The 24,104-nt window shown below is 34.2% G+C and overlaps 1 protein-coding gene across 3 annotated transcripts in view; it reads right to left on the reverse strand.

The window, feature by feature from the left end:
- Positions 1 to 24,104, reverse strand: part of NCAM2 (neural cell adhesion molecule 2) — a 271,041-nt gene that overhangs the window by 16,775 nt on the left and 230,162 nt on the right. For all 3 annotated transcript variants that reach the window (XM_074300617.1, XM_074300614.1, XM_074300615.1), the window contains one exon: positions 2,202 to 2,382. In XM_074300617.1, coding sequence (XP_074156718.1) covers positions 2,202 to 2,382 — 181 coding nt within the window. The remainder of the gene's footprint in view (positions 1 to 2,201; positions 2,383 to 24,104) is intronic.

Genomic DNA, 24,104 nt, shown 5'->3' on the forward strand with positions numbered 1-24,104 from the left:
GCTCTTTTTTGGTCATATTATGATAGGAAGCTCATCATTTTGCAAGGCAGAATCTCTGGGTTTTTTTGGATAGTTGTTAAATTTTTTTTCTCATCTTGATAAGAAGCTTAAATTTGTCTTACTCTAACTTCTACTTTAATTTCTATTCATTTTTTTTCTCCTACTCATTTATAGATCTGGTGGTTGGAACTATATAGATTGTTTTTGTGACATTCTTTCAAATGTCTACAGACAACTCTTGTATTCTTCTTTTTTCCAAAGTAAGTATCTGCAAGTCACTCAATTAATTAACCTATTCATTTATTTATTCAGAATTCATTAAGGGCATACCATATGCAGTGCTCTAAACTAGGTAGGGTGAGGTGTACAGAGATAAAAAAGAAAAAAAATTCCTGCCTCCAGGGAACTCACATTCCACTAAGAAGAAAAAAACACATAGGGAAAACCAAATGAAAAAAATAACATGGTGTGTGAATCAACTGCAACAAAGCAAAAGAACAACAAAATGTTTATATGGCATGAAATCAAATCATTTATTTATGGAAACATAGGTAAAAGTTGAGGAAACTAACTTATTCTGATTTCATCTTGCCAAGGCCTGGGGATCACAAGCTATAATTCTTTCATCAAGATGGAAGATCACTAGGATTTAACACTTATTCTTTCACAACACCCTCTAAATCCCTGGGTGACTTGCCAATATAGGTCGAAATGCTGTTGATTTTTTGTATCCTGAAAACTTAATAAAACAATTTCTTTACTGATCCGTTAGGATTTTTAAAAAATAAAGCATTATCTCATAAGCTAACAGGGATAGTTTTATCTTCTCCTTGCTTATCTTAATACTTTTTATTTACTTCTATTATTTTATGGCTATTGTTAACATTAACATTTTTAGAATTATGTCAAATAACAATAAGGATAAGGAGAAATCCTTGCTTTATTATTGTAATTTTAAAGAAAGTTTCAAGTATTTTTCCATGACATGTAATATTAATTTTTGGTTTTAGACAAATATTTTAAAGTACGCATAAAAAAGAAAACACATACTCATATAATTATATGTATATCCACATGTCTATTAAATGAGTTTGCTTTATTTACATCAGCATAATAACTATATTACATCACCATAATTACTCTCAGAATCTTTCCATTCCCTCCTCCCTGTTTTCTCATAGCCATTCAAGTCATATTCTATCTTTCCTTTTATAAGATTCATTTATGCTTTTTATGTATGGTTGCTGGGCTTTTTATTTATATTGTTTTAATTACTGTGTACATTATTATCTAAGCTCTGCTTATTTTACTTTGCATCAATTTCATGTAGATCTTTCCATGCTTCTCTGTATATATATCATTTCTTACAGACAGTAATATTCAATTAAATCTGTTTATAACAACTTATTTAGTCATTTCACAATAGAAGGAAATCTACTTTGCTTCTAATTCTTTGTCACATAAAACTGCTGTTATAAATATTTTGGTATATAGGAAGACTTTTTTCTTATTGACAGTTTCTGCTGGATATAAAGCCAGGCATGGAGTCTAGTTCAAAAGGTCATGGATGTATTAATCACTTAACATATATGCAAGCTGTTTATAAATTTTATATACCAAACCCTCCAAGGAAATTTGGAAAAAAAAGATTTTTTACCCTATTTTATCACTTCCTTCTTGCCCTAGGTACAATAATTTTGTCTATGCAGAAATCCTTGGGTTTCATGTAATCAGTATTAGCTCTAGTATTGTTGAAGTAGCATCTATTTCGTTTGGTTAAAATCTGCTTCTCTTCTGATTTTAAAAATCTGATTTTTTAAAATATGAAGATCAATATAGATTTAGAATAACCTTATATTCTAATAATATAATATAATAAAAATAATATAATTTTTTCTTCATGAAAGATAAGTTATTTCAGCATGTAAGTAGCAATCATTTAAGTGATTTGTCTAGATTCTCCTTTAATTTCATAATTCTATAGAGTTAGAAACATCACTTTAAAGATAATGAATAAAGTATATCATATAATTAATTGATAGAAAACAAATAATTAAATATTTTTATAATTAAGAATCACTAAGTACAATGAAAAGGAACAGGACCCTAATATAATTCAAAGATATATACATATGTATATATATATAATTCAAAGCTTTAATAATTCAAATATATATATATGTATATATATTTATACTTACCTTTAATTATATTGGGTTTTGGTGGCATGCTAAATTCATATACTGTTGGTTCAGAGTATCCAAGTCTATTTGCAGCTGTAATTTGTACTTCATAACCCATGGTCCACTGTAAATGTTCCAAAACTATGTGATCTTTGTTACCCTGAACTTTTTTCTCAAGCCACTGGTCTTCCTTATCTTTCTGTCAAAAGAAGAAAAAAAAAGCATTTTGAATATCCAATAGCTAATAGTTTTTTAAAATAATTTTTTTCAAATATTGGAACATTTAAAAATGATTTTATGAAGATTATCTGCTTTATAAAATAATATGCATTTGTATCCTTTTTCACCTTTTTCAATATTTTCCTAAGAGAAGCAAATTCATCTTTATATATTAAGGCAATGCATGTGTGATATGAAGATCTGTAACGTAGTAGTATGTTTAAAGTAAAATTTGTTTGTCATTCAGTCATTCAGTCATGCCTGATTCTTCATAACTGTGAAACATAATGTCCATTGGGTTTCTTGGCAAAACATTGGAGTAAAAGGCTAGAGTATATTAATATCTATTTCTAGACAGAGACAAATGCTTACAATATAATTAGGGCTCTTTCTTCATTAATCTTAAGAACTTATTATTTTCTAAGATAAGGCATTTTATTTAACCAATATTTTCACTTAAATCTTTTTCACATTTTATTTTATATATCATCAGATGTTCATGTCAATTTTACTCCAGTTTTATTTAACTTTTTCTATAACAATGCCGCATTTTATACATCTGAGCCCTATTCCCTAGGGGCCAGTATAGAAACATGGGTTACGTTCTTTAGCATACAGTATCTGCAGACCACTCTCCTCATATGTCAAAATAATACCCAATAAAGATATCATGATGATGTTTGAACTGGTGGTCCAGGTTCTGGGCCAGATCTAAACTAGACCAATTTCGTAATTTTAGGCTTGTCAGTAAAATGCAATAAAAGGAACTTAGGGATTGTAACGACAATAAAAATCACTTTGATGAATAATAGATTAAAAGAAATCATTTGAAAGAAAACTCACTTAAAACAAAACACGATTCCCCCTGCTTTTGGAATAAGCACAGCCAACTATCACTCATATTAGAAAAATATCCCCTAGAGGGCAGCAACCACTTAGATGGAGCTTCTTGGTGTTCCAGGCTAGGCCCCTTTTAAATCTTCCTGTGACCAAAGAGCCTATCAAAAAACAAAACAACCCCCCTCTCCCCCAAACTAGCCTAACACCATGCCTGTGTGGGACTATCAAGAAGAAGGGAGGGAATGAAAGGGGGATGATGGCAAAAGGAAAAGCAGAAAAAAGCTTTGGCAAAAAGTTTGGCATGTGTGTACGCCCCTAGCACAAAAAAAAGCACAGCTAGTTTTTAGGTAGTATGGATTTTAGTATGTCTTTACTAATGCAAAGTTTTAAAAAAATTATATATGATAGCTTTCTTAGTTTTTGAAAGATGTTACTGGCTATTAAAAATAATTTTTAAGATTTAAGAGAAATGTAGTTTTTACTTAATCCTTATTTTGGATTAAATAAATAGCAATCATTCTTTTCCTTCCTTCCTTCTTTCTTTCTTTCTTTCTTTCTCTCTCTCTCTCTCTCTCTCTCTCTCTCTCTCTCTCTCTCTCTCTCTCTCTTTCTTTCTTTCTTTCTTTCTTTCTTTCTTTCTTTCTTTCTTTCTTTCTTTCTTTCTTTAATAATAGTTTTTATTTACCAGATATTTGCATGGGTAATTTTACAAAGTTGACAATTGCCAAAACTTTTGTTCCAATTTTTTCCTCCTTACCCTCTCCCCCCACAGATGGCAAGTCGACCAACACATGTTAAATATGTTAGAGTATAAATTAAATACAATATATGTATATAATAGCAATCATTCTTGAGGTGATTTCAGGATTTGGGATTTATTATAAAAGTATATGAGATTGATTTTTCTGTTAATTTTAAATTATTTGGAGCATAGACTTGTTATATATAACACACACAAAGATCATGACTGTGATGTGATATTTATTTCTTCTGAGGAATTTGTCTTCAAAACATCTTTAAACTGTCCATTCATAAAGTGAAAATTTTTTATGTCAAAGACCATCACAGATGTTTTAAAAAGATGATTTATTCAAATCTGGTCTCAGACACTTAACACTTCCTAGCTATGTGACCCTGGGCAAGTCACTTAACCCCAGACTCAGGGGAAAAAAAAAAAGTTGATTTAGCCAAATCTGAATTTAGCAATACATGCCCTGAAATAATTATTCTTTACTTTTAATCTATAAGTATGTAAATACTCACAATTATGCCATTCATATTTAGCCTTCTTTGGAGGCAGATCTACAAGCTGAGTAAATTTCCAAATTTCCAAAGACTGACCAGTCTATGGACCCTAAGTCTACATTATATTGTAGGCAGCAGTTGTCAAAGTGTGGTCTGCACCCCCCCCCCCCCAAGAGTCTATGAGAGAGATCCTTTCATGAGGTTCATCAGGTCAAAACTATTTAATGTAACAATACTAAAATGCTCTGATTTGTAATAAGGTAAATTTTAATAGATGTGACTTGTTAAGGCCAGGCTAGCTCCCTGGAGGCCTCAGGATCAGCCAGAGTCAGGACAAGTAAAAGTCCTTGGACTTTAGGGGGAGAAGCAGGCAAACTGCCAGGAGTTTTGCCAAAGATCTCTTCTCGATTCTGGAGTCCATAATCTCCACCTTTCTCCTCCTTGTCCTGTGGCCAAGTGAGTTCGCCTCTCACCCCATCTTCAATTCCTACAATTATCTTAACATCAAACACCGAGCCAGGATCAACTGTGAGAAGAACCATTTATCCAAACAAATGCTAATAGAGTCATTGTCTCATAATGAATAATTAGCCTTAAGTGCTCCCTTGTCTGATTCAAGCACACCTTTTCATAGTTTCAGCCTTTTACAGTGACCCACATAAATAAAAGCTCTTTGAGGGAACAATCAATTTTTAAGAGTGCAAGGGGTCCTGATATGAAGTTGAGTATTGTTGGTGTAGTGGATAGAACATTGGATCTGGAGTCAAGAATACCTGTTCAATTCCTGCCATAGATGCGTATTAGCTGTGTGATCATGGGCAAGTCATTCACCTGTCTGTGCATTATTTTTCTCACTTGACAAATGTAAGGCTTGGACTTAATAGTCTCCAAAGTTCCTTTACATTTAGTCCTAAGATCCTATGCTTTTATAATTAGTAGTCCCATGGCTTAAAGAGCAGCATCACTCTGACCTAAAAAAGATGGAAGGAATATTGTATGATTTGGGATTGAATTGTATGGGATTACAGATCACAACATGTGGGAAGCCCAAGGGCCTCTGGAATAGAAAGTACAACTAGGAGCATTAGCAGGGCAAAGTCCAACAAGTTCATAGCATTGTAGCAGTGGTCCTGACTGTCATCATGGCCTGGAACTAAAAAGAAAATGAAAATAACAGTGATCAAAAAGACAGAAACTACCTATGATTGTTTCTGTCAAAGCTAAGGTAGTAAGAAAATACCTTTGTGGACAAGGTAGGTGGGCTAAATTATTTATCTCTAATATTCTGGGAAAGAATAGCAAGGTTTCTCACTTTTTATTCCATTTCCTCTCTATAGGTTCTTTTGTTAAAATTTGTTTTCTCATTATAATCTGTACTCCAATTTCATTTCTGTTTTCCTTCACACAGAAAAATCTGCAGTCTATTCAGAATTGTGAATTTCCTTTGGGTAATTTTTGTTTTGTATTTAATTAGCAAACAATGCAAATAGGGAAATTTTTTGGTTGTTTGGTTTCATAGAGTAGAACTGGTGGATAACTAGCCTCTTCAGCTTTGTGGATGGGTGCTATATGGGGTCATGACTAACTGTAATTTGTATTTTATTTCTAATTCTATAAAAAACACAAAACAGCAGAGAACGGATTGCACATGGCTTCAGGCTATTCTTTCTGGATGTTAGCAAGTCTGTTATTGCAAGCTGAATTTGATTCACTATGTTCTCCAACTTTGAGGACTAAGAGGTGAGAGTGGGGTTTCTGAGACAGAAAGCCTTACCAAAAGAGAGGGGGAAATTGGAGGGGAAAAAAAATGACTGAAATGGATGTGGGCTTCAGTGGGAAGAGTCAGTTGCTCCAGCAATATTTGATTCATTGTATTTCCAGAAAATAGGGGGAGGAAAGTATTCCTTAGTCAGCTAATGTTTATTTCCAAAAATACCAATAATTACACAATTAGAGATATGATTGTTAATTGACTATACATATACATATACATACATATACATATACATATATATATGTATATATTTACTCACTACTTAATCTCAATCACTACTTGTTTTTATTTTCTCAAGGATATATAAAGTGGTAAATGATTATATTAGTATATACAACTAATTGTAAATGATCTATTACCTCCAATAGTTATCATTTTCTTTTTCTGTCATAAAAGTATGAGGGATTATATGGAAATTATTTTAATTAGTATTTCTTTAGTTATTAGTGATCTAGAATATTTTTTCATATGACCTTGGATAACTTAGATTATTTCCTCTAAACACTGCCTGTTGATATCCTTGATATCCTTTGACCACTTATCAATTGGGAAATGACTTGTAAATTTGATTCTTATAAATTTCTTATTCAATTCTCTATATTTTTGAAAAATAAGGTCTTTATTAGAGAAACTTCCTGTAAATTTTTTAAAAATTATGCTTATTGTGTATTTTCTTACATCTAATTATTTCCCCTTGATATGGTATAGCTTCCAGGGAAATATAGAGGTGGTTTTGGGATCCCCTGACCTTGGCGGGGTTTGTTCTGGCAATCTTTCTGATTCCAAAGTTCTCTGGCTTTGCCTCTTCATGCTCAACCTAGGAATGCTATTGTTCTGATAATCTGCCTGATTTCAGAGACCACTCCTCAATTCATTGCTGACTGATAATCTTACCTTGGGAGAACCAAATTCCTGACTCCTCTCTCCTGCCTAAGAGCCATAAAATTAATATGTCAATGATAGAAATCTGGATAAATGTATCTCCTTGCTTCTGTTTCTTTGCTAATTTCTTTTGGAAATTCAGCCCACTTTGCAATGGCATTACAATTACAATAAACTTTGCCCCTTGACTTGATTCAGACTTGCAATTTCTTTTGAGATACCTTGTGACACTGATCTGTGACCCCAAACTTTTGGGGTTCCTCTTCCAACCTCAACATTTGATGGTCCAATACAAGGAGAGTCTGGCCTCCTCTGGATTGATTCCCTCCTTGTCAAGGTAAGCCCCCTTCCCCTTTTTTTCTCCCACAATCCTATAGCAAGACTCCCCAAGCCACTGGGGGAAGGCTTGTCTGGATTGTCATGTGCTCCACATTGAGCAAATTTTCCTTGACCAGGAATGTCCAGACTGGGAAATTCTTGCAATTTTTGGCAAGTTCCTAGGGAAATGTTGCCACCCTTTCACTTTCTCTGGGATGTCAGAGAAAACAGAAGTACACAGGATAGGTTTTGGCAAAGAAATTTTATGGCTTTTAGCAAAGATGGGACAGTCCTCTTTAATATTATTTTTGTCTGTGTTGGTGTCTCTGGGCAGAATGTCTGCATCATGTTTGCTCTGTGAGCTAGATTTTGTTACCTGGAAAGATTTAAGATGCAACCAGCAAAAAAAAAAAAACCCAACCCTCCTCAAATCTCCCCTCCCCCCCAACAACAACTCTATGCTGAAGTTAAAATGATGGAAATATATTTTTAAAAGCCTGCCTAACTTTTTTTCTGAGGACTTCAGCTCTGGCCAAGCTCAGGGCTATTAAAAAAAAAAGTAAGCTAATTAAAATTTAAATAACATCTTTACAGATTCTCAAAAGTTTTGAGAGCAAAACATGTTAGCAAATTCTCAAAATTTTGAAAGCAATGATTAAGAAGTTTGGCAAATAATCATTTTGAGATTGCAAGAAAAAATTCCTGAAACATTAGGGATAATTCCAGGAATTTGTTCCTTTCTGATAGAAAAGAAAAGGAAAAAACCAAATTAGGTAAATAGCAACTTTTTGCTAACCTTTCTTTGTCTCCTATCTTGTCCAGAGTCCCCTTCTGCTTTTTTGGAAAAACACCCCAGAATCCACTCTGCTCCCCAGAGTAGTCTTGCGTGTATCTTTGCTGTGGGGATTGCTAACAAGATCAATATAGCCCAAGTCCCTCTATTTGCTAACCCCTCTCATCTCAGATCAGATTAAAACTCAAATCCTGCCTCACCTGTAGAAACAGGGGAAACAAAGCCATGGGGACCCCACATGATCTTGTCTCAATACCTCCCCAACCCAGTTGGTGAGTAGTGGTGGTAGGCCCAATAGCATTCCCCGAGCTCTGGTACCTAAAACTACCATCAAAGAGATATCCTGGCACCAGTCACCCCAGCTTTCAACAGTTTCTGTCCAGGAACTGCCTGGGAAGAATTTGGGTACCTTTGGCAGCACTCAGAAAGCCAGTCAGCCTCTGGATTTGATAAGACCATTATTCTCTGTCTCAATTATGGATATACGTATTAGCTATGTAATTTATGGCAAATTAATATATCTCTGCCCAGTTTTCTGATTTGTCAAGAGAAATAATTGTTGTGAAGACCACATTATTGCAAAAAGTGCTTAGCATAAAATATGCTATACAAATGTTAACTGCTTTTCTGGATATAATTGCTTCATATTTGATAACTTTATGGGGTTTTTTTGTGACCAATAGATAAAGGATTTCTATGTGTATATAAAATAATTTGGGAATTTGTTTAAGATATGATGGTAAAAGTAATTTTAAAGGAAAGCTCACTAAAGGGATCTATTTGAACTAATAGTGTTGAGAGTTTTGGAACTTTTTAGGAAAACAAAAAAGCAGTTTGCCACTACTTTAAAAACTCTAGTTAATTAGAATCAGACTTCTGAGGGTCCTGTCAGTAAAAACTGGAACCTTAGCTCTTTTCCTGGCTCATAAAACAGAAATGATTTGTGTGAAAATTGCAATTCAGTTTGTCTAGAACATTTAATTAGTAGCTAGGGAATCTCATTAACTAAAGTTAAATCAATTTAAAAATATGTTCTATCTCAATTTTAAGGATTGTCTTGTTTTCTTCCTAAACAAAAGGGGAAACTTATTTAAGGGAATAGAAACTACAGCTATAATTATTTGGATATTATTTAGGAAAATTCTAAACTTGTTAACTAAGTTACTTGGAGTTATTTTCATCATGTTAAGCCTTATCAGTTTACCTCCAAGTATGAGTTATGAATTCCTTTCCCCTTTCACAGAGTGGGGAGAGGTATAAAACAGCTACCTCAGCCCCTTCCCTGGGGTCTCTGTCATACCCCTTAATTTATAAGCTTGCCAGTTTTCTTGAAACTATCAGGGTAAGCAAGGTCATCAGTCCTGAAAACTGAGCCTGTTTAAGATTTATAGTTTCTAAACAAGGAATGTGTTTACTAAGAATCTATACACTTGATTAATGATAAATCCTTTGCACCAGGATAAGTTTAAATATATAAAACAAAATTAACAAGATCTCCTATGAGTTTAAATCCTGGTAAACTTTTAAAATAATATAAATAGCTCTAAGCTGCAATTGGTAGAATTTGCTATTAGAGAAAAAAATCTCTTGGGACTATAACTGAACTTTTGAGTTCTGAATTTGATTACCTGATCATTAAGTCAGTAGCCCACCATTTGAGAAAAAAATTCCATAAATTACTCAGAGAATTGTTTAAATAGATGACTTACCTGAGCATAAAAGCTGGTTTTCATATTTTGCACAATCATGGGATATTAAGTAAAGAAAGGGAACTTTTGACAGCAAAAAGCTCTCCCATTAAATATGCACCTGTGCCCATTTGTCTCTGACCTTGGCATCTTTAATTCCCCAGCTCCCTGACTCTTATACCCTTCATAAAGCTCTTTGGGGAAGAAAGGAGACATAGCCTTTCTCTTTCTGGGTGGTTTCTTTCTTTCTTTCTTCTTTTTTTCTGAGGCTGGGGTTAAGTGACACAGTTAGGAAGTGTTAAGTGTCTGAGACCAGATTTGAACTTGGGTCCTCATGAACTCAAGGCTGGTGCTCTATCCACTGTGCCACCTAGCTGCCCCCCTTTCTGGATGGTTTCAAACACCTTCAGGCCAGCTTCTAATCCCTGAGACAAGTCAGGGGAAACTTCTGTTTGGCCTGCCCAGCTCTTTACAAGTGACAAGGGCCCAGCCTTCACTTACCAAATAACTTAAAAGGTGGCTGAGCCACTTAAGATTAGCATTTTCTCTCCAGCTCCCCTGGTGAAACTCTATGGGCCCTGCCAGTGGGAAGATAACTCCTTAGTCAGTCTAGGGAGCTCCATGGGCAGTGGGGGCATTCAGGATTGTTGGGTGGGCCTTCAGCATCCTCAAGGCAGCCCACAGATGCGACCTGATGCATTATGTGCAAGGGCCTCATTCCCAAATGTCACCATCCCCACCCTGGATGCCACTCCATTTGTTTTAGCTACCTCCAGGAGAATACTTTAACCTGACTATCCTTTCAAGCACTGTCTGCCAGCCATGACCTCCCTCTATTTCCTTCTCCACTATAAAAATCTTTAGTGCTTCTTTTATGTGAGATAATTTACCCTATTCTACTTTTCCCTTCCTCCACTGCATCTTTTTCTCACTACTTAATTTTTTTTTTGTATATCATCCCATCATATTCAAATTATATCCATTATCTCCTTCCAACTGCCCTAATAATGATGAAGTTCTTAGGATTTATAAGTTTCATCTTCTTCTGTAAGACTGTAAACAACCTAACTTTGTTGAATACCTTATCATCTCTTTCCTATTTACTTTTTCATGCTTCTCTTGAATCTTGTATTTGAAAGTCAAATTTTCTATTCAGTTCTGATCTTTTTTTATCTAGAATGCTTGAAAATCTTCTATTTAAAAATGAATATAAAATTTTTTCCCCTGAAAGATTATAACTCAGTTTTTCTGGGTAGGTGATTCTTGTTTATAATGCTAGCTTCTTTGTCCTCTAAAATATCATATTCCAAACCTGGATTTTAAATGCAGAAGCAGTTAAATTCTGTGTTATTCTGATTATCTTTCTACAATATTTGAACTGTTTCTTTCTTGACACTTACAATTTTTTCCCCTTGACTGGGGAGCTCTGGAATTTGGCTATAATATTCCTGGGAGTTTTCATTTTCAGATCTCTTTCAGGAGGTGGTGACTGGTGTATTCTCTTAATTTATATTTAATCCGCTGGTTCTAAAATGGCAAAGCAATTTTCCTTGATAATTTCTTGAACTATGAAGTCCAGGTTCTTTTTGATCATGACTTTCAGGTAGTCTTGTAATTCTCAAATTAAGATCTCTCCTCAATCAATTTTCAGATTCAGTTGTTTTTCCAATGGAAGCTTTGATATTTTCTTCTATCTCTTCATTCTTTTGATGTTTTTTTTTTAATTTTATTTTTTTAAAGGCTCATTTTTTTAAAAGGCACATTTTAAAGGAATTATTGTCTTCAGTGCATCTTTTCTATCTGGCTAATTCTGCATTTTAAGGAGTTTTTCCTTCAGTGGATTTTTGCACTTCTTTTATAATTTGGAACTATTCTGTTTGATAAAATGTTATTTTCTTCAGCATTTTTGGTGCCTTCTTTACCAAACTGTTGGCTTTCCCCTCCCTCCCCCACCATGATTTTCTTATATTACTCTTATTCTCTCTTCTCCCCCTTTCCCTCTCTCTCTCTTTTTTTTTTTTTTTTTTTTTTTTTTTTGAGGCTGGGGTTAAGTGACTTGCCCAGGGTCATACAGCCAGGAAGTGTTAAGTGTCTGAGACCAGATTTGAACTCCGGTCCTCCTGAATTCAAGGCTGGTGCTCTATCCACTGCGCCACCTAGCTGCCACCTAGCTGCCCCCCCCTCTCTTATTTGATTTTTAAAATCCTTTTGTAGCTTTTTCAGGAATTCCTTTATGGCCTGAGACCAACTTACATTTTTTTTTGAAACTGCATATAGCTGTTTCAACTTTGTTGGCTTTTGAGTTTGTGTTTTGATCTTCTCTCAGTAACTTTCAATGATCAGGTTCTTTTGTTGTTGGCTAATTTTCCCAACTTATTCTATTTTAACTTTTTGTTAAAGTTGGACTCTGCTCCTGATGTGGAGGAAAACTTTAGTTTTTTTTTTTTTTTTTTTTTTCTTTATATAGCTGTTTTCAGACCTAGTTTGGATGATATATAAGTTTTTGGTTCTTCTCAGATGGTGTACTTTAAGAAGTGTGCTGACTACTCTCCAGGCCTGCCTTCTGGTCTGTTAGCAAGTCCAAGTGTTCTTTTCTAAACTGGCACTGTGACCAGGGTCCCTGCTTCCCTGTGCAAGCTCTAATGAGTCAGTGGGGCAGTGACCCAGGTACACACCTTATCTGCATATGGATAATGCAACAGAGTCCTGTACCCCACTGCTATCAAAGAAACCTTTGTGATCTCCTTCTGACCAGCTGCCCAACTTTCTAACTGAAACCAGAGAACTCCAGAAGCCCTTGCTGCTGACTCAGTTGCTTCTAAAACCTGGTTCAGGTTTACTGGGGCATTTCCTGGGAAGTTGGGAAAAGGGAAGATTTTTGGAAAAGATAACCTGTTATGCTTCAAATATATTGAGTTAGAGAATGCCTATGAGTTACATAGTTCAAGGAAAAGTTAAGGATGCAAGAGTAGAGCTAAGGATAAAGATTTCAAATGGACACATATATCTGGAAATCCTCTGCAAAGAGATGAACTGAATCCATGAAAGCTGAGGAAGTCTAGGAGATAATATAGGAAAAGAGGAGTTAGAATAGAACCTTAGAGGACATCTTGGTATATATTATAAGGTGCTGATCCCTAGCTCTTTGCCAAGTTGCTATCCAGTTTTCTTAGCAATTTTTGGTACATGGAGAGTTTTTGCCTCCAAAGCTTAGATCTCTGGATTTATCAAACATTGCATTACTAGGGCCATTACTACTAATCTATTCACTCATACATTGCTCTATTTCTTAGCCAGTACTGGATTCTTTATTACCAATCAGTAAAATAGTTGTAAATCTTGTATTGTTAGGCTGCCTTCCATCACATTTCATTGATTTCCTTGATAGTCTTGACTATTTGTTTTTCCAGATGAATTTTGTTATTATTTTTCTATCTTCATAAAATAATTCTTTAATGGTGTGATTGATATGGAACTGAGTAAGTAAATTAAACTAGATAAAATTATCATTTGTATTCTATTGGTTTAGCCCACCCATGAGCAATTAAAATTTTTCCAGTTGTTTAAATCTATCTTTATTTGTCTGAAAAAATTTTTGTAATTGTGTTAACATAGTTCCAGGATTTGTCTTTTCAAGTAGATTCTCAAGCATTTTATACTGTCTGCAGTTATTTCAAATAGAATTTCTCTCTTTCTTCCAGTTGGCTTTTTAGGGGGTAATATATTTAAATCCTGATGGGTTTGTTATGTGAGTTTATTTTATATTTTGCAACTTTGCTAAAATTCTTAATTTCATCTAGTTATTTTAAAATTAATTTTCTAAGGTTCTTAGTATATCACGCTAATCTGCAAAGAATGACAGTTTTGTTTCTTCATTTCCTATGCTTATTCCTTCCATTTCCTTTCTTTCTCTTTTTTTTCCCCCTGAGGCTAGGGATGTGACTTGCCCAGGGTCACACAGCTAGGAAGTGTTAAGTGTGTGAGACCAGATTTGAACTCCGGTCCTCCTGAATTCAGGGCTGGTGCTCTATCCAAATCACTAGTATTAAAAACGAAAAGGGTGAATATACCAATAATGCTGATGAAGTCAAAGTAATTATAAAGTGTTATTTTGCTCAATTATGTGCCAATCAATTCAACAATTTAAGTGAAATGGAAGAAATTTACAAATATGTAGACTGCTTAGATTAATAGAAAAGGAAATAGAATAAATGTTTTGGAAAAAAAGAAAATGAATAGGTCATTAAACAAATTTTCTAAGAAAAAAAAGTTAATTGTACCAAACATTTAAAGATCAATTAATTCCACATCAAGTATAAAAGACCTATGGAGAAGATGCTATCCATATTCAAAGAAAGAACTAATAAAGAGAAACATGTATAGCATAGTTTATGAGTGTGTGAGTGTGTGTGTGTGTGTGTGTGTGTGTCTGTGTATTTGTGCCTTCTCAAGAGTGGAGAAGGTAGGCTTATATCCCAAAGAGATATTAAAGAAGGGAAAAGGACCTGTCTGTGCCAAAATGTTTGTGGCAGCCCTCTTTCTAGTGGCCAAAACTGGAAACTACGTGGATGCCCATCAATTGGAGAATGGCTAAATAAATTGTGGTATATGAATGTTATGGAATATTATTGTTCTGTAAGAAATGACCAGCAGGAGGAATACAGAGAGGCTTAGAGAGACTTACAGGAACTGATGCTGAGTGAAATGAGCAGAACCAGGAGATCAGTATATACGTCAACAACAAAAGAGGATGCATTCTGATGGAAGTGGATATCTTCAACATAGAGAAGAGCTAATCCAATTCCAATTGATCAATGATGGACAGAATCAGCTATACCCAAAAAAGGAACACTGGGAAATGAGTGTAAACTATTTGCATTTTTGTTTTTCTTCCCAGGTTATTTTTACCTTCTGAAACCAATTCTTCTTGTGCAACAAGATATATTGTATCTAGGATATATTTTAACATATTTAACATGTATAGGACTGCCTGCCATCTAGGGGAAGGGATGGAGGGAGGGAAGGGAAAAGTCGGAATAGAAGTGAGTGTAAGGGACAATATTGTAAAAAATCACCCATACAAATGTTCTGTCAATAAAAAGCTATAACTAAGAGAGACAGAGAGAGAGAGAGAGAGAGAGAGAGAGAGAGAGAGAGAGAGGAGTAGGGAAGGAGAAAAGGAGGAAAAAAGTACACAGCAGAGACCCAAAGAAAAATCAGAAGGAACCATAGGAAAGCAGGGTAGCTTTGAAAATTATATGTATTATTTATTTTAAAAAAGGGTAAACATTGTAAAATGGAAATTTATGGGTTTATATTGAAACTTCTTCTTATGTTGTACTATGTACATGTTCATTTTTTTCTTGTTGTTGAAGTTTAAAGTGAATAAAAATTAGAGAAAGAAGATATTTTTGTCATAAAAGGAATTTGGTTGGAGTCCTTTAAGTATTGTTTTAATAATTTATGTAGTATTAAAATTAATTGTTCCTTAAATGTTTGGTAGAATTCATATGCAAATCCATCTTTTCCTTGAGATTTTCTTAGCTTATATATAGTTTATTTAATTTCTTTTTCTAAAACAGAGTTATTTATGTATTCTATTTCCTTTTCTATTAGTCTGGGGATTTTTTGTGAATATTCATTCGTTTAATTTACATGATCAGTTTTATTGGCATATAATTGGGCCAAATAGGTGCTAAAAATTGCACCAATTTCATCAAGTGTTAGTGGATGTTGCATACATTTTTTCCTTTTTGATACTGGTAATCTGGTTTCCTTCTTGCTTTTTTTTTTTTTTTAAGAAAATTATCCAACGGGTTATCTATTTCATTTTTCATAAAATCAGATCCTAATTTTATTTATTAGTTCAATGGCTTTCTTGTTTCCAATTTTTATTAATCTTTCATTTGATTTTCAGTTTCTCATTTTGGTATTTAATTGGGGATTTTTAATTTACTTAATTCTTCATCTGTAAAATAAGCTGGAAAAGACAGTGACAAATCATTAAAAAAAATAAGAAAGAGATTTAGGAGATGAATAGAAGAAACAGCAAGCTATTTTGTCAAGAAAATCCCAAATGTTATCACAAAGATTGGAAATGACTGAAATTAATGAATGACAATAACAGCATCATTTTCTTTAGTTTTTTCTCTCTCATCACCCCACCTCTCTCATACTCTTACCCTCTTCCCTCTTCAGTAATAGAGATTTCTATACCTAACTAAATGTGTATATATGTTCTTACCTCTTTGAACAAGTTCAGATGAGAATAAGATTCAAGTCTTGCCCTTTCATTTCCCCTTCCACTGTAAACTCTTCCTTGTGCCCTTTTTATATGTGAGATACATCTCTTTTTCTTCTCCTTCCATATTTTTGAGATAATTTCAACATAATCAACTCACACCTGTGCCCCCATGTAGAATCCTTTTAATTGCTCTACTATTGAAAAAGTTCTTAGAAGTTATATGTATCATTTTCCTGTATAGAAGTATAAACAACTTAACCTTTTTGAGGCCCTTATGATTTTTTTTTCATAATTATTTCTGCATATTTGAATACTTAATGTTTTGAGTCATGTATCTGAAAGTCAAATTTTCTAATCATCTCTGGTCTTTTCATCAGAAATTCTTGAAAGTTTTTGCTTTTATTAAATGTTTATTTCCTCCCCCCTGAATACTTATACTTAGTTTTTCTGGTTGTTGGTTAGTTGGCTGATTATTGATTGGTCATTTTTGGTTGTAATCCTTTGCCTCCCAGAATATTATTTTCTAAGCCTTCTGTTTCTCTAATGTGATAGGTGTTAAATCCTTTGTGATCCTGTGGCATTTTAATATTTTCTTCTTGGCTTGTAGTATCTTCTCTTTGCACTTTACAGAGCTTCCTGGTAATTTGGCTATGGTGTTCCCAGGAGTTTTCATTTTGGCATCTCTTTCAAGAGGTTTTGGTAGATTCTTTAAATTTTTATTTTCCCCTTTGATTCAAAGATACTAGGAAAGTTTTCCTTGAAAACTTCTTGAAATATGGTATCTTCTCTTTGTTGATCATTCTTTTTATTTAGTCTAATAATTCTTAAATTATCTCTCCTGGATCTATTTTCCAGGTCAGTTGTTTTTCTAATGAGACATTCCACATTATCTTCTATTCATTTTTTTGACTTTGTTTTATTGTTTCTGATTTCTCATGGTGTTATTAGTTCTCACCTGCTGACTTCTAATTTTTAAGGAGCTATTTTCTTCAGTGAGGTTTTGTATTCCTTTTATTATTAGGATAATTCTGCTTTTTTTTCCCCTTAAAGATGTTATTTTTCTCAGTATTTTTTGGTGCCTCTAACAAGCTTAATTATTTTTTCATAATTTTCTTGCTTTGCTTTCATTCATCTTCTGTTTTTCCTGGACTATGCTCATTTGATTTTGAAAATAATTTCTCTTCCAAGAAATTTTTACTGGGCTTATATTCAATTCACAAATTTTCTTTGAGGTTTTATTTGTAGTTTTTGACATTGTTGTTTTCTTCTGAGTTATGGCTTGATCTTTCCTGTCACTACAATAGCTTTTTATGGTCAGGTTTGTTTTATTTTTGGTTGTTGTTTGCTCATTTTCTCAGTCCGTTTTATTTTTAATTATAGCTTTTTATTGACAGAATATACATGGGTAATTTTTCAACATTGTCCCTTGCAATCACTACTTTTCCACTTTCCCTTTTCCCTTCCCTCTCTCCACCCCTTCCCCTAGATGGCAGGCAGTCTCATACATGTTAAACATGTTAAAGTATATCTTAAATACAATATATGTGTACATATCCTACAGTTCTTGCACAAGAAAAATCAGATTCAGAAAGGTAAAAATAATCTGGGAAGAAAAACAAAAATGCAGGTAGTCCACATTCATTTCCCAGTGTTCTTTCTCTGGGGGGTAGCTGGTTCTATCCATCATTGATCAACTGGAACTGAATTGGATCTTCTCATTGTCGAAGATATCCACTTCCATCAGGATATATCCTCATACAGTACTGTTGCAGTGCATAATGTTCTCCTTGTCCTGCTCATTTCACTCAGCATCAGTTGATGTAAGTCTCTCCAAGCCTCTCTGAAATCCTCCTGCTGGTCATTTCTTACAGAGCAATAATATTCCATAACCTTCATATACCATAATTTACCCAACCATTCTCCAATTGATTGACATCCATTCATCTTCCAGTTTTTAGACACTACAAAAAGGGCTGCCACAAACATTTTGTCTCAGTCCATTTCTTAACTTTGAACCTTATTTTAAAATTGGACTCTACTCAACTTGAGGTGAGGAGGTTCATACTGTCCCAAGCTTCAGACTTATTTGTCCTGCTTTTTTTTGGAGTTAGTTCTTGGGGTTTGGAAGTTTCCAATGCTTCCAAAGGGATGTGATCTGGAGAGAGAGACTGGTCCTAGTCTTCATTCTAGCCCTTCCCCAAGAAGGGATTCCTGCTTCCTTTAAATTGCAAGCACTCCTCTCTGTCTTAGAACTGAGATCTGGCAATGGATATGGACAATGGAATTGCCCAATAGGGCCTCATTCTGCGTCCAATGTTAGCACAGGATTCATCTGCAATCTCTTTCCAGTCTCTGGGCTAAGAGTTCCTGAAGCTGCTGCTGCTGAACCACAGCCTCTAAGGCTTACACCTGGTGTTCCTGTCATGTGTTTTGTGGGGCAACCCTCATCTAAGTGCCACAGACCTCTGCTTCGCCTCTCCTAAGTTCTCTTGGGCTGGCAAAATGTCTCACTCTGACCTTTCATTGGCTCTGCCACTCCGGAATTTGGTTTGAGACATTTTTTCAGTTGTTTGGAAAGAAATGTTGGAACTGCTTAACTGTAAAGCTTTCTTTACTCCACCATCTTAGGTCAGCCTCTGGGTACTCTTTGATAAGATTGTTAATCATTGCATAGCGATTTTAGGTTGATGAGTCCTGTGATATATTAACAGGGTTTTTTTTTTTTTTTTTGACACATCTTAGCTTTCTATTCAAATTAACCATGCTAAAAGCATACATTAAGCATGTTATTATGTAGGTATTCAGTGCTAAAAGTATTCTTTGTCTTCAGCTTTGAATTCAGAATGCTACTCAGTGTTGATACTTAACTTTAACTTTCTTCTTGAAAGCCTTATGTGGCTTTCCTACAGAAGATAAAAGTAATTATTATAAGTATTTCCTTCATCCACTAGTTCAGTTTGAATTCTAGATTTGAGCAACCTGGCTTAGAATTTCTTTGCTTTTTAATTTTCCATTTCCTCAGGAAATGAATGATGTTTGGCTTTTTTTGGGGGGAAGTTGTCAATTTCATCATTAATTATTTATTTGAATTTAAAAATTTCTTAATTTGCCTTTTCATAATGTTCAATAACACTGAGTGAAAGGGTCCTAGAATAATTCATCCTGCTATTAGTGTCTTGTAAAGGAATGGATAAAATGATGATAATTTAATGTCTTAGAATATAAAGTCATCTCTATTAGGGTCACTGAAAAAGCAAGTTTGGGATAACTCCAGGAGAAGACGTGATATCAGGAATGATAGTTCTTCCCATGTTTTTGATATACACAAGGCCTCTAGGTTTGGAAAGTTTTCATTCTGAGTATTTGTTATAATTAAATCTATCAAAAAAGTTTTAAATTTCTTATGAATCAATGTTATATCAACAATTTAAACAACAGTTTAAAAAATATGATAATGTTCTTATTTCAGTAAAATTTGTCATTTTTTTTTTTTGGCTGAGGCAACCGGGGATAAGTGACTTACACAGGGTCATACGGTATCTGTGACTGAGACTGTGTCTGAGACTGAATTTGAACTCGGGCCTTCCTGACTTCAGGGCTAGTGCTCTATCTACTGTGCCATCTCGCTGCCCTTATTTGTGAAATTCTTAAGAATAATTTGAGGTCTGTATTTATAATTGGGGCAGCTAAGTGGTTCAGGGAATAAAGTGCCATGTTAGGTGGAAATCCAGCTTCAGATGCTTACTGATATGTCATTTTGGACAAGTAACTTAACCCTCTTTGCCTTAGTTTCTTTTTGCAAAATTTATTTCATTTTAAACTTATGGAATAAAAGAAGCATTTCTATAACATAGGACAATAAAAAAGATGCATGCATATAAAACTGCAAATCTATTTTATATAACTTGCTATTTAAATATATAAATATGTATTTATATATGTATATATAAATATATATAAATAAATGTATATTAAATGTGTAAAATTCCCATTTAAATATATATTCCTTTTAAATATATGTTATCATGTTAATTTTTTTTCTTCTCCCTTTCCCCCTTTGCCTAGAGATGGATACCATTTTATATATATGTGTGTGTGTGTATATATATATATATGTATATATATATATATGTACATATATATGTATATATATGTAAAATTATTTATATATATTTCTATTTATCAGTTCTTTTTCTGGATGCAGATAATGTCTTACTTCCCATGTCTTTATAATTAATTTGGGTGTTTATAATAGTCAAAATGAATAATTCACTCAAGGTCATTCTTAAAATAATATTGCTGTTACTGTATACAATATTCTGTCGGTTCTGCTCATTTTGTTCTTCATTATTTTGTGCAAGTCTTTTTTTTTTTTTAGGATCACTGAGATCATCATTTCTTATAGCACAATAATATTCCATCACAACAGTATTCCATACAATAACTTGTTCAGCCATTCCCCAATTGATGGGCATCCCTATAATTTCCAGTTCTTTGTCACCACAAAGTGCTGCTATAAACATGTTGAAACAAATAGGTTCTTTTCCTTTTACTTTAATCATCTTTGGAAAAAAGACCTAGTAGTGGTACTGCTAGCTCAAAGGCCGTAATGGGAGTTTAATTAACTCTTTGGGCAAAATTCCAGATTGCTCTCCAAAATGGTCAGATTAACAATTCCACTGACAATTGATTAGTGTTCCAATTTTTCTACATGCCCTCCAATATTTGTCACATTTCCCTTCCTTTAAGCAAATTTGATATATGTAAAATAATATCACAATATTATTTTAATTTTTCTCTAGTCAATAGTGATTAAGGGCATTTTTTTCCTATAACTATAAATTGTTTTGATTTCTTCATTGGAAAACTGCCTGTTCATATCCTTTCACCACTTTAGATGAATCAATTAGGGAATGATTCATATTTTTATAGATTTGATAAAGTTCTTTATATATTTGAGATATGAGACCTTTATCTGAGAAATTGTCTATACAACTTCTATTTGCCTCAGTTTCTTTATCTGAAAAATGAATAAGGAAATGGCAAACCACATTAATATTTTTATCAAGAAAACCCTAAATGGGATCATGAGTTGGACACAACTGAAAATCAACTGAACAACAAATTTATATATTTGTTAATTTATACAGGAAAATAAACTGTTAAAAATTTGAATTAAGATATTTTCTGATTCAAATCTAGCACTATTAATTATGCCATGCAGACTTCTTTACTCCTTTAAGAGGTGTGGAGTTCCTTGATTATAAATTTGAAGAAAATGTAAGGTCAGATTTTCATTGCAGAAAGAAAGTTCATTATTTTATGCCAACCACTGGCTGGCTGAAGAATCAGATATGTCTTTGGTGGCCTTAAAAGATATGAACAAACTCTGAGAAGGGAGTCATGAAGAATCCAACTAGAGAGACAGTTAACCTTTGATTTTTCCCTTGTTCTGTTTCCAGAATAATTCAGTGTAGAGAGGGAGGAATTTCCCTCTCAGAACCTAGCTTCTCATGTATAATAATTCTGATCACCCAATGATGTCTTGATTCAATATGTGCTCAATTTTTGCAACAATAGTTTTAACCTTTTTTTGCTTAATTATTCTTAAAAGAAAATCTTTTTCCCCCTAATTTCTGATGTCAGTGATCTGATTGTACACTTATGCTTAATTTTCTTTACACAAATTCAAATGATTCAATCATTTATTTGATGGGTATTTTTCAGTGTATTATTTTATGAGTTCATGTAGTTGTCCTTCATGGAGGGTCTTTTGATTTCCCCCCTGGATCTTAGCCTTTTTATACATTTTATCAGGGGATAAATCCAGCATTATGTACTTATTGTCAGCCTATATCATTACTTTAAAAAGCTATGTCTACTTGTTCAAAAAGTATTTTTGTAAATATTTTTATAACAATGATAATAAGGATAGCTAACATTTATGTCTTACTATGTGTCAAGCACTATGCCAAGTGCTTTACAATGTCATTTGATCCTGAAAATAATCCTGGGAGGTATTATTTATTTCCATTTTGCACATGAAGAAACTTTAGGCAAAAGTGATTTGTCCAGGGATGTTCAGCTAGTAAATGTCTGAGACCAGATTTTGCTATACTACTTATTTACTTATTGTATTCATTTTGGAGGGGGTTGCAAGGCAATTGGGGTTAAGTGATTTCTTGGGTCGAATAGCTAGTAACTGTCAAGTGTCTGAGGTCAGATTTGAATTCATCCACTGATGTGCCTTGCTATATCACTTATGCTTATTTAGCATATATTCTAAGATCATCTATCATCTACCTGCCTCCTTTCTGATGATATAGTGTTAATCTTTCTAAGCTATCTTGATATGATATTACTAATATTGGAAATTACTAATATCACTAATATTAGAAAGGTTTTTGTTTGGATTATAAATCTATCTCATTGTTCCATAAGTGCCTGTTAGTTCATGTGTTATTTGCTCTAATTGTATCTTCCCCAATAAGTTTTGATTTACTAATTGTGACAAAAACTTTTATTTGATAGTTAACAAGCCAATGAACATTTATTAAGTACTTACTTTGGGTCAGGCAGTGGGCTAATAAGAAATGGAAATATACCAGAAACAAAGACAACACCTGTTCTCAAGTTTATGTTCTAATGAAATAACACAAAAGGAAACTGAAAATATGTATGTATAAGGGAAAAAATAAAAATACCCAATCTAAGGTATGATAGAAATAGTTCAGGCTACCGTCTAGAAATGAATGAAATCTAGCTGTCCCCGGAGCCTTCCTTAAATGCAGGGTTTGTGGGGAGTCATGGATCCATTCCTCATATTTTTTTTTGTCTTTATGACCTGGCTCATACATGAGATGTTCTGGCATTTGTAGAAGCTGAATTGATTGACTTGCGGGGCCAGATAGTCTCTATAAGGAAAGCACATTATTTACACAATCTTTTGATTGGATAAAGGCTCAGTTTAGCTCCTGGTAGCCTACAAAAGCGAGAGCAAGTACTGAGAAGGATGTTTGTTATGGAGAAAGAACCTAATTGATAGGAGGCAATCATTCTTTTTTCCCTTGTACCTCTTCCAATGGAGGCAAGGAAGAATTTCTCTCTCCTCTTTGCCTTCTCTATATGGAAACAGAAGAGCAAACTCACTAATGGAAGACACAGCCATCAATGGAGACCAGACCCATGGCACCTGGCTGCAAAGTCAAGTTAAAGAGCAGGTCTATGGAAATTAACTGAACAACCTGCTCAGAAATGCACTGTATCCCGAGGGGGCAGAGGAAGACATTATGAGAAAAGGTATCAGTACTCTGAAGGGCTGGAGTCTGAGTTTCCTTGGCTGTAGGCGTGTAATCTGTGTGTCCATTCTTCCCACTGCTTTGTGTAGCCCAGACTGGTTTTTCTGAACATGGCCAGTTTGGTTCAATAGGGAGCCTGCTACATTTCCTTCCTTATGTATGGGGGTAGCCTCCTAGATTGGCTGCCCGAATTGAACAGTGGTAAGATTGAGTCATTTGCTCTCTTGCTGCCATCTTTTCAGCTATGTCCTTTTAGTTGCAATTCCTTTCTTCTCCGCCCAGTGTGAATGCCATGAACTGAAATGGTAAAAGAGGAGACACTTGTTTTTCCCCTATTACCTGTTTTACATCAGCTTTGAAATAGATGGTGTTTATTTCTGTTCTATGTTGTCTGTCCTCCTCAGTTTCTGTTTTGTGCCAGAAGTGATCCCTACAGGACCCGGACGTCTGAGCCATGATGACCCTAGAGTTAGAAATGCAGGTAGGAATTGCGCAGCCAGCCAGGCAGCATGGAACCTTAAGAAGTCAGGGTGTTTGGGATTATGTTCTATGGGAACCGATTTTTAAACCTAATACTCTTTTCTTCCCAAGAGATTGAGATGGTACAAAAGGGGGGGTAG

This window comes from Sminthopsis crassicaudata, chromosome 3 (assembly GCF_048593235.1).
Source record: "Sminthopsis crassicaudata isolate SCR6 chromosome 3, ASM4859323v1, whole genome shotgun sequence".
NCBI classification, from domain to species: domain Eukaryota; kingdom Metazoa; phylum Chordata; class Mammalia; order Dasyuromorphia; family Dasyuridae; genus Sminthopsis; species Sminthopsis crassicaudata.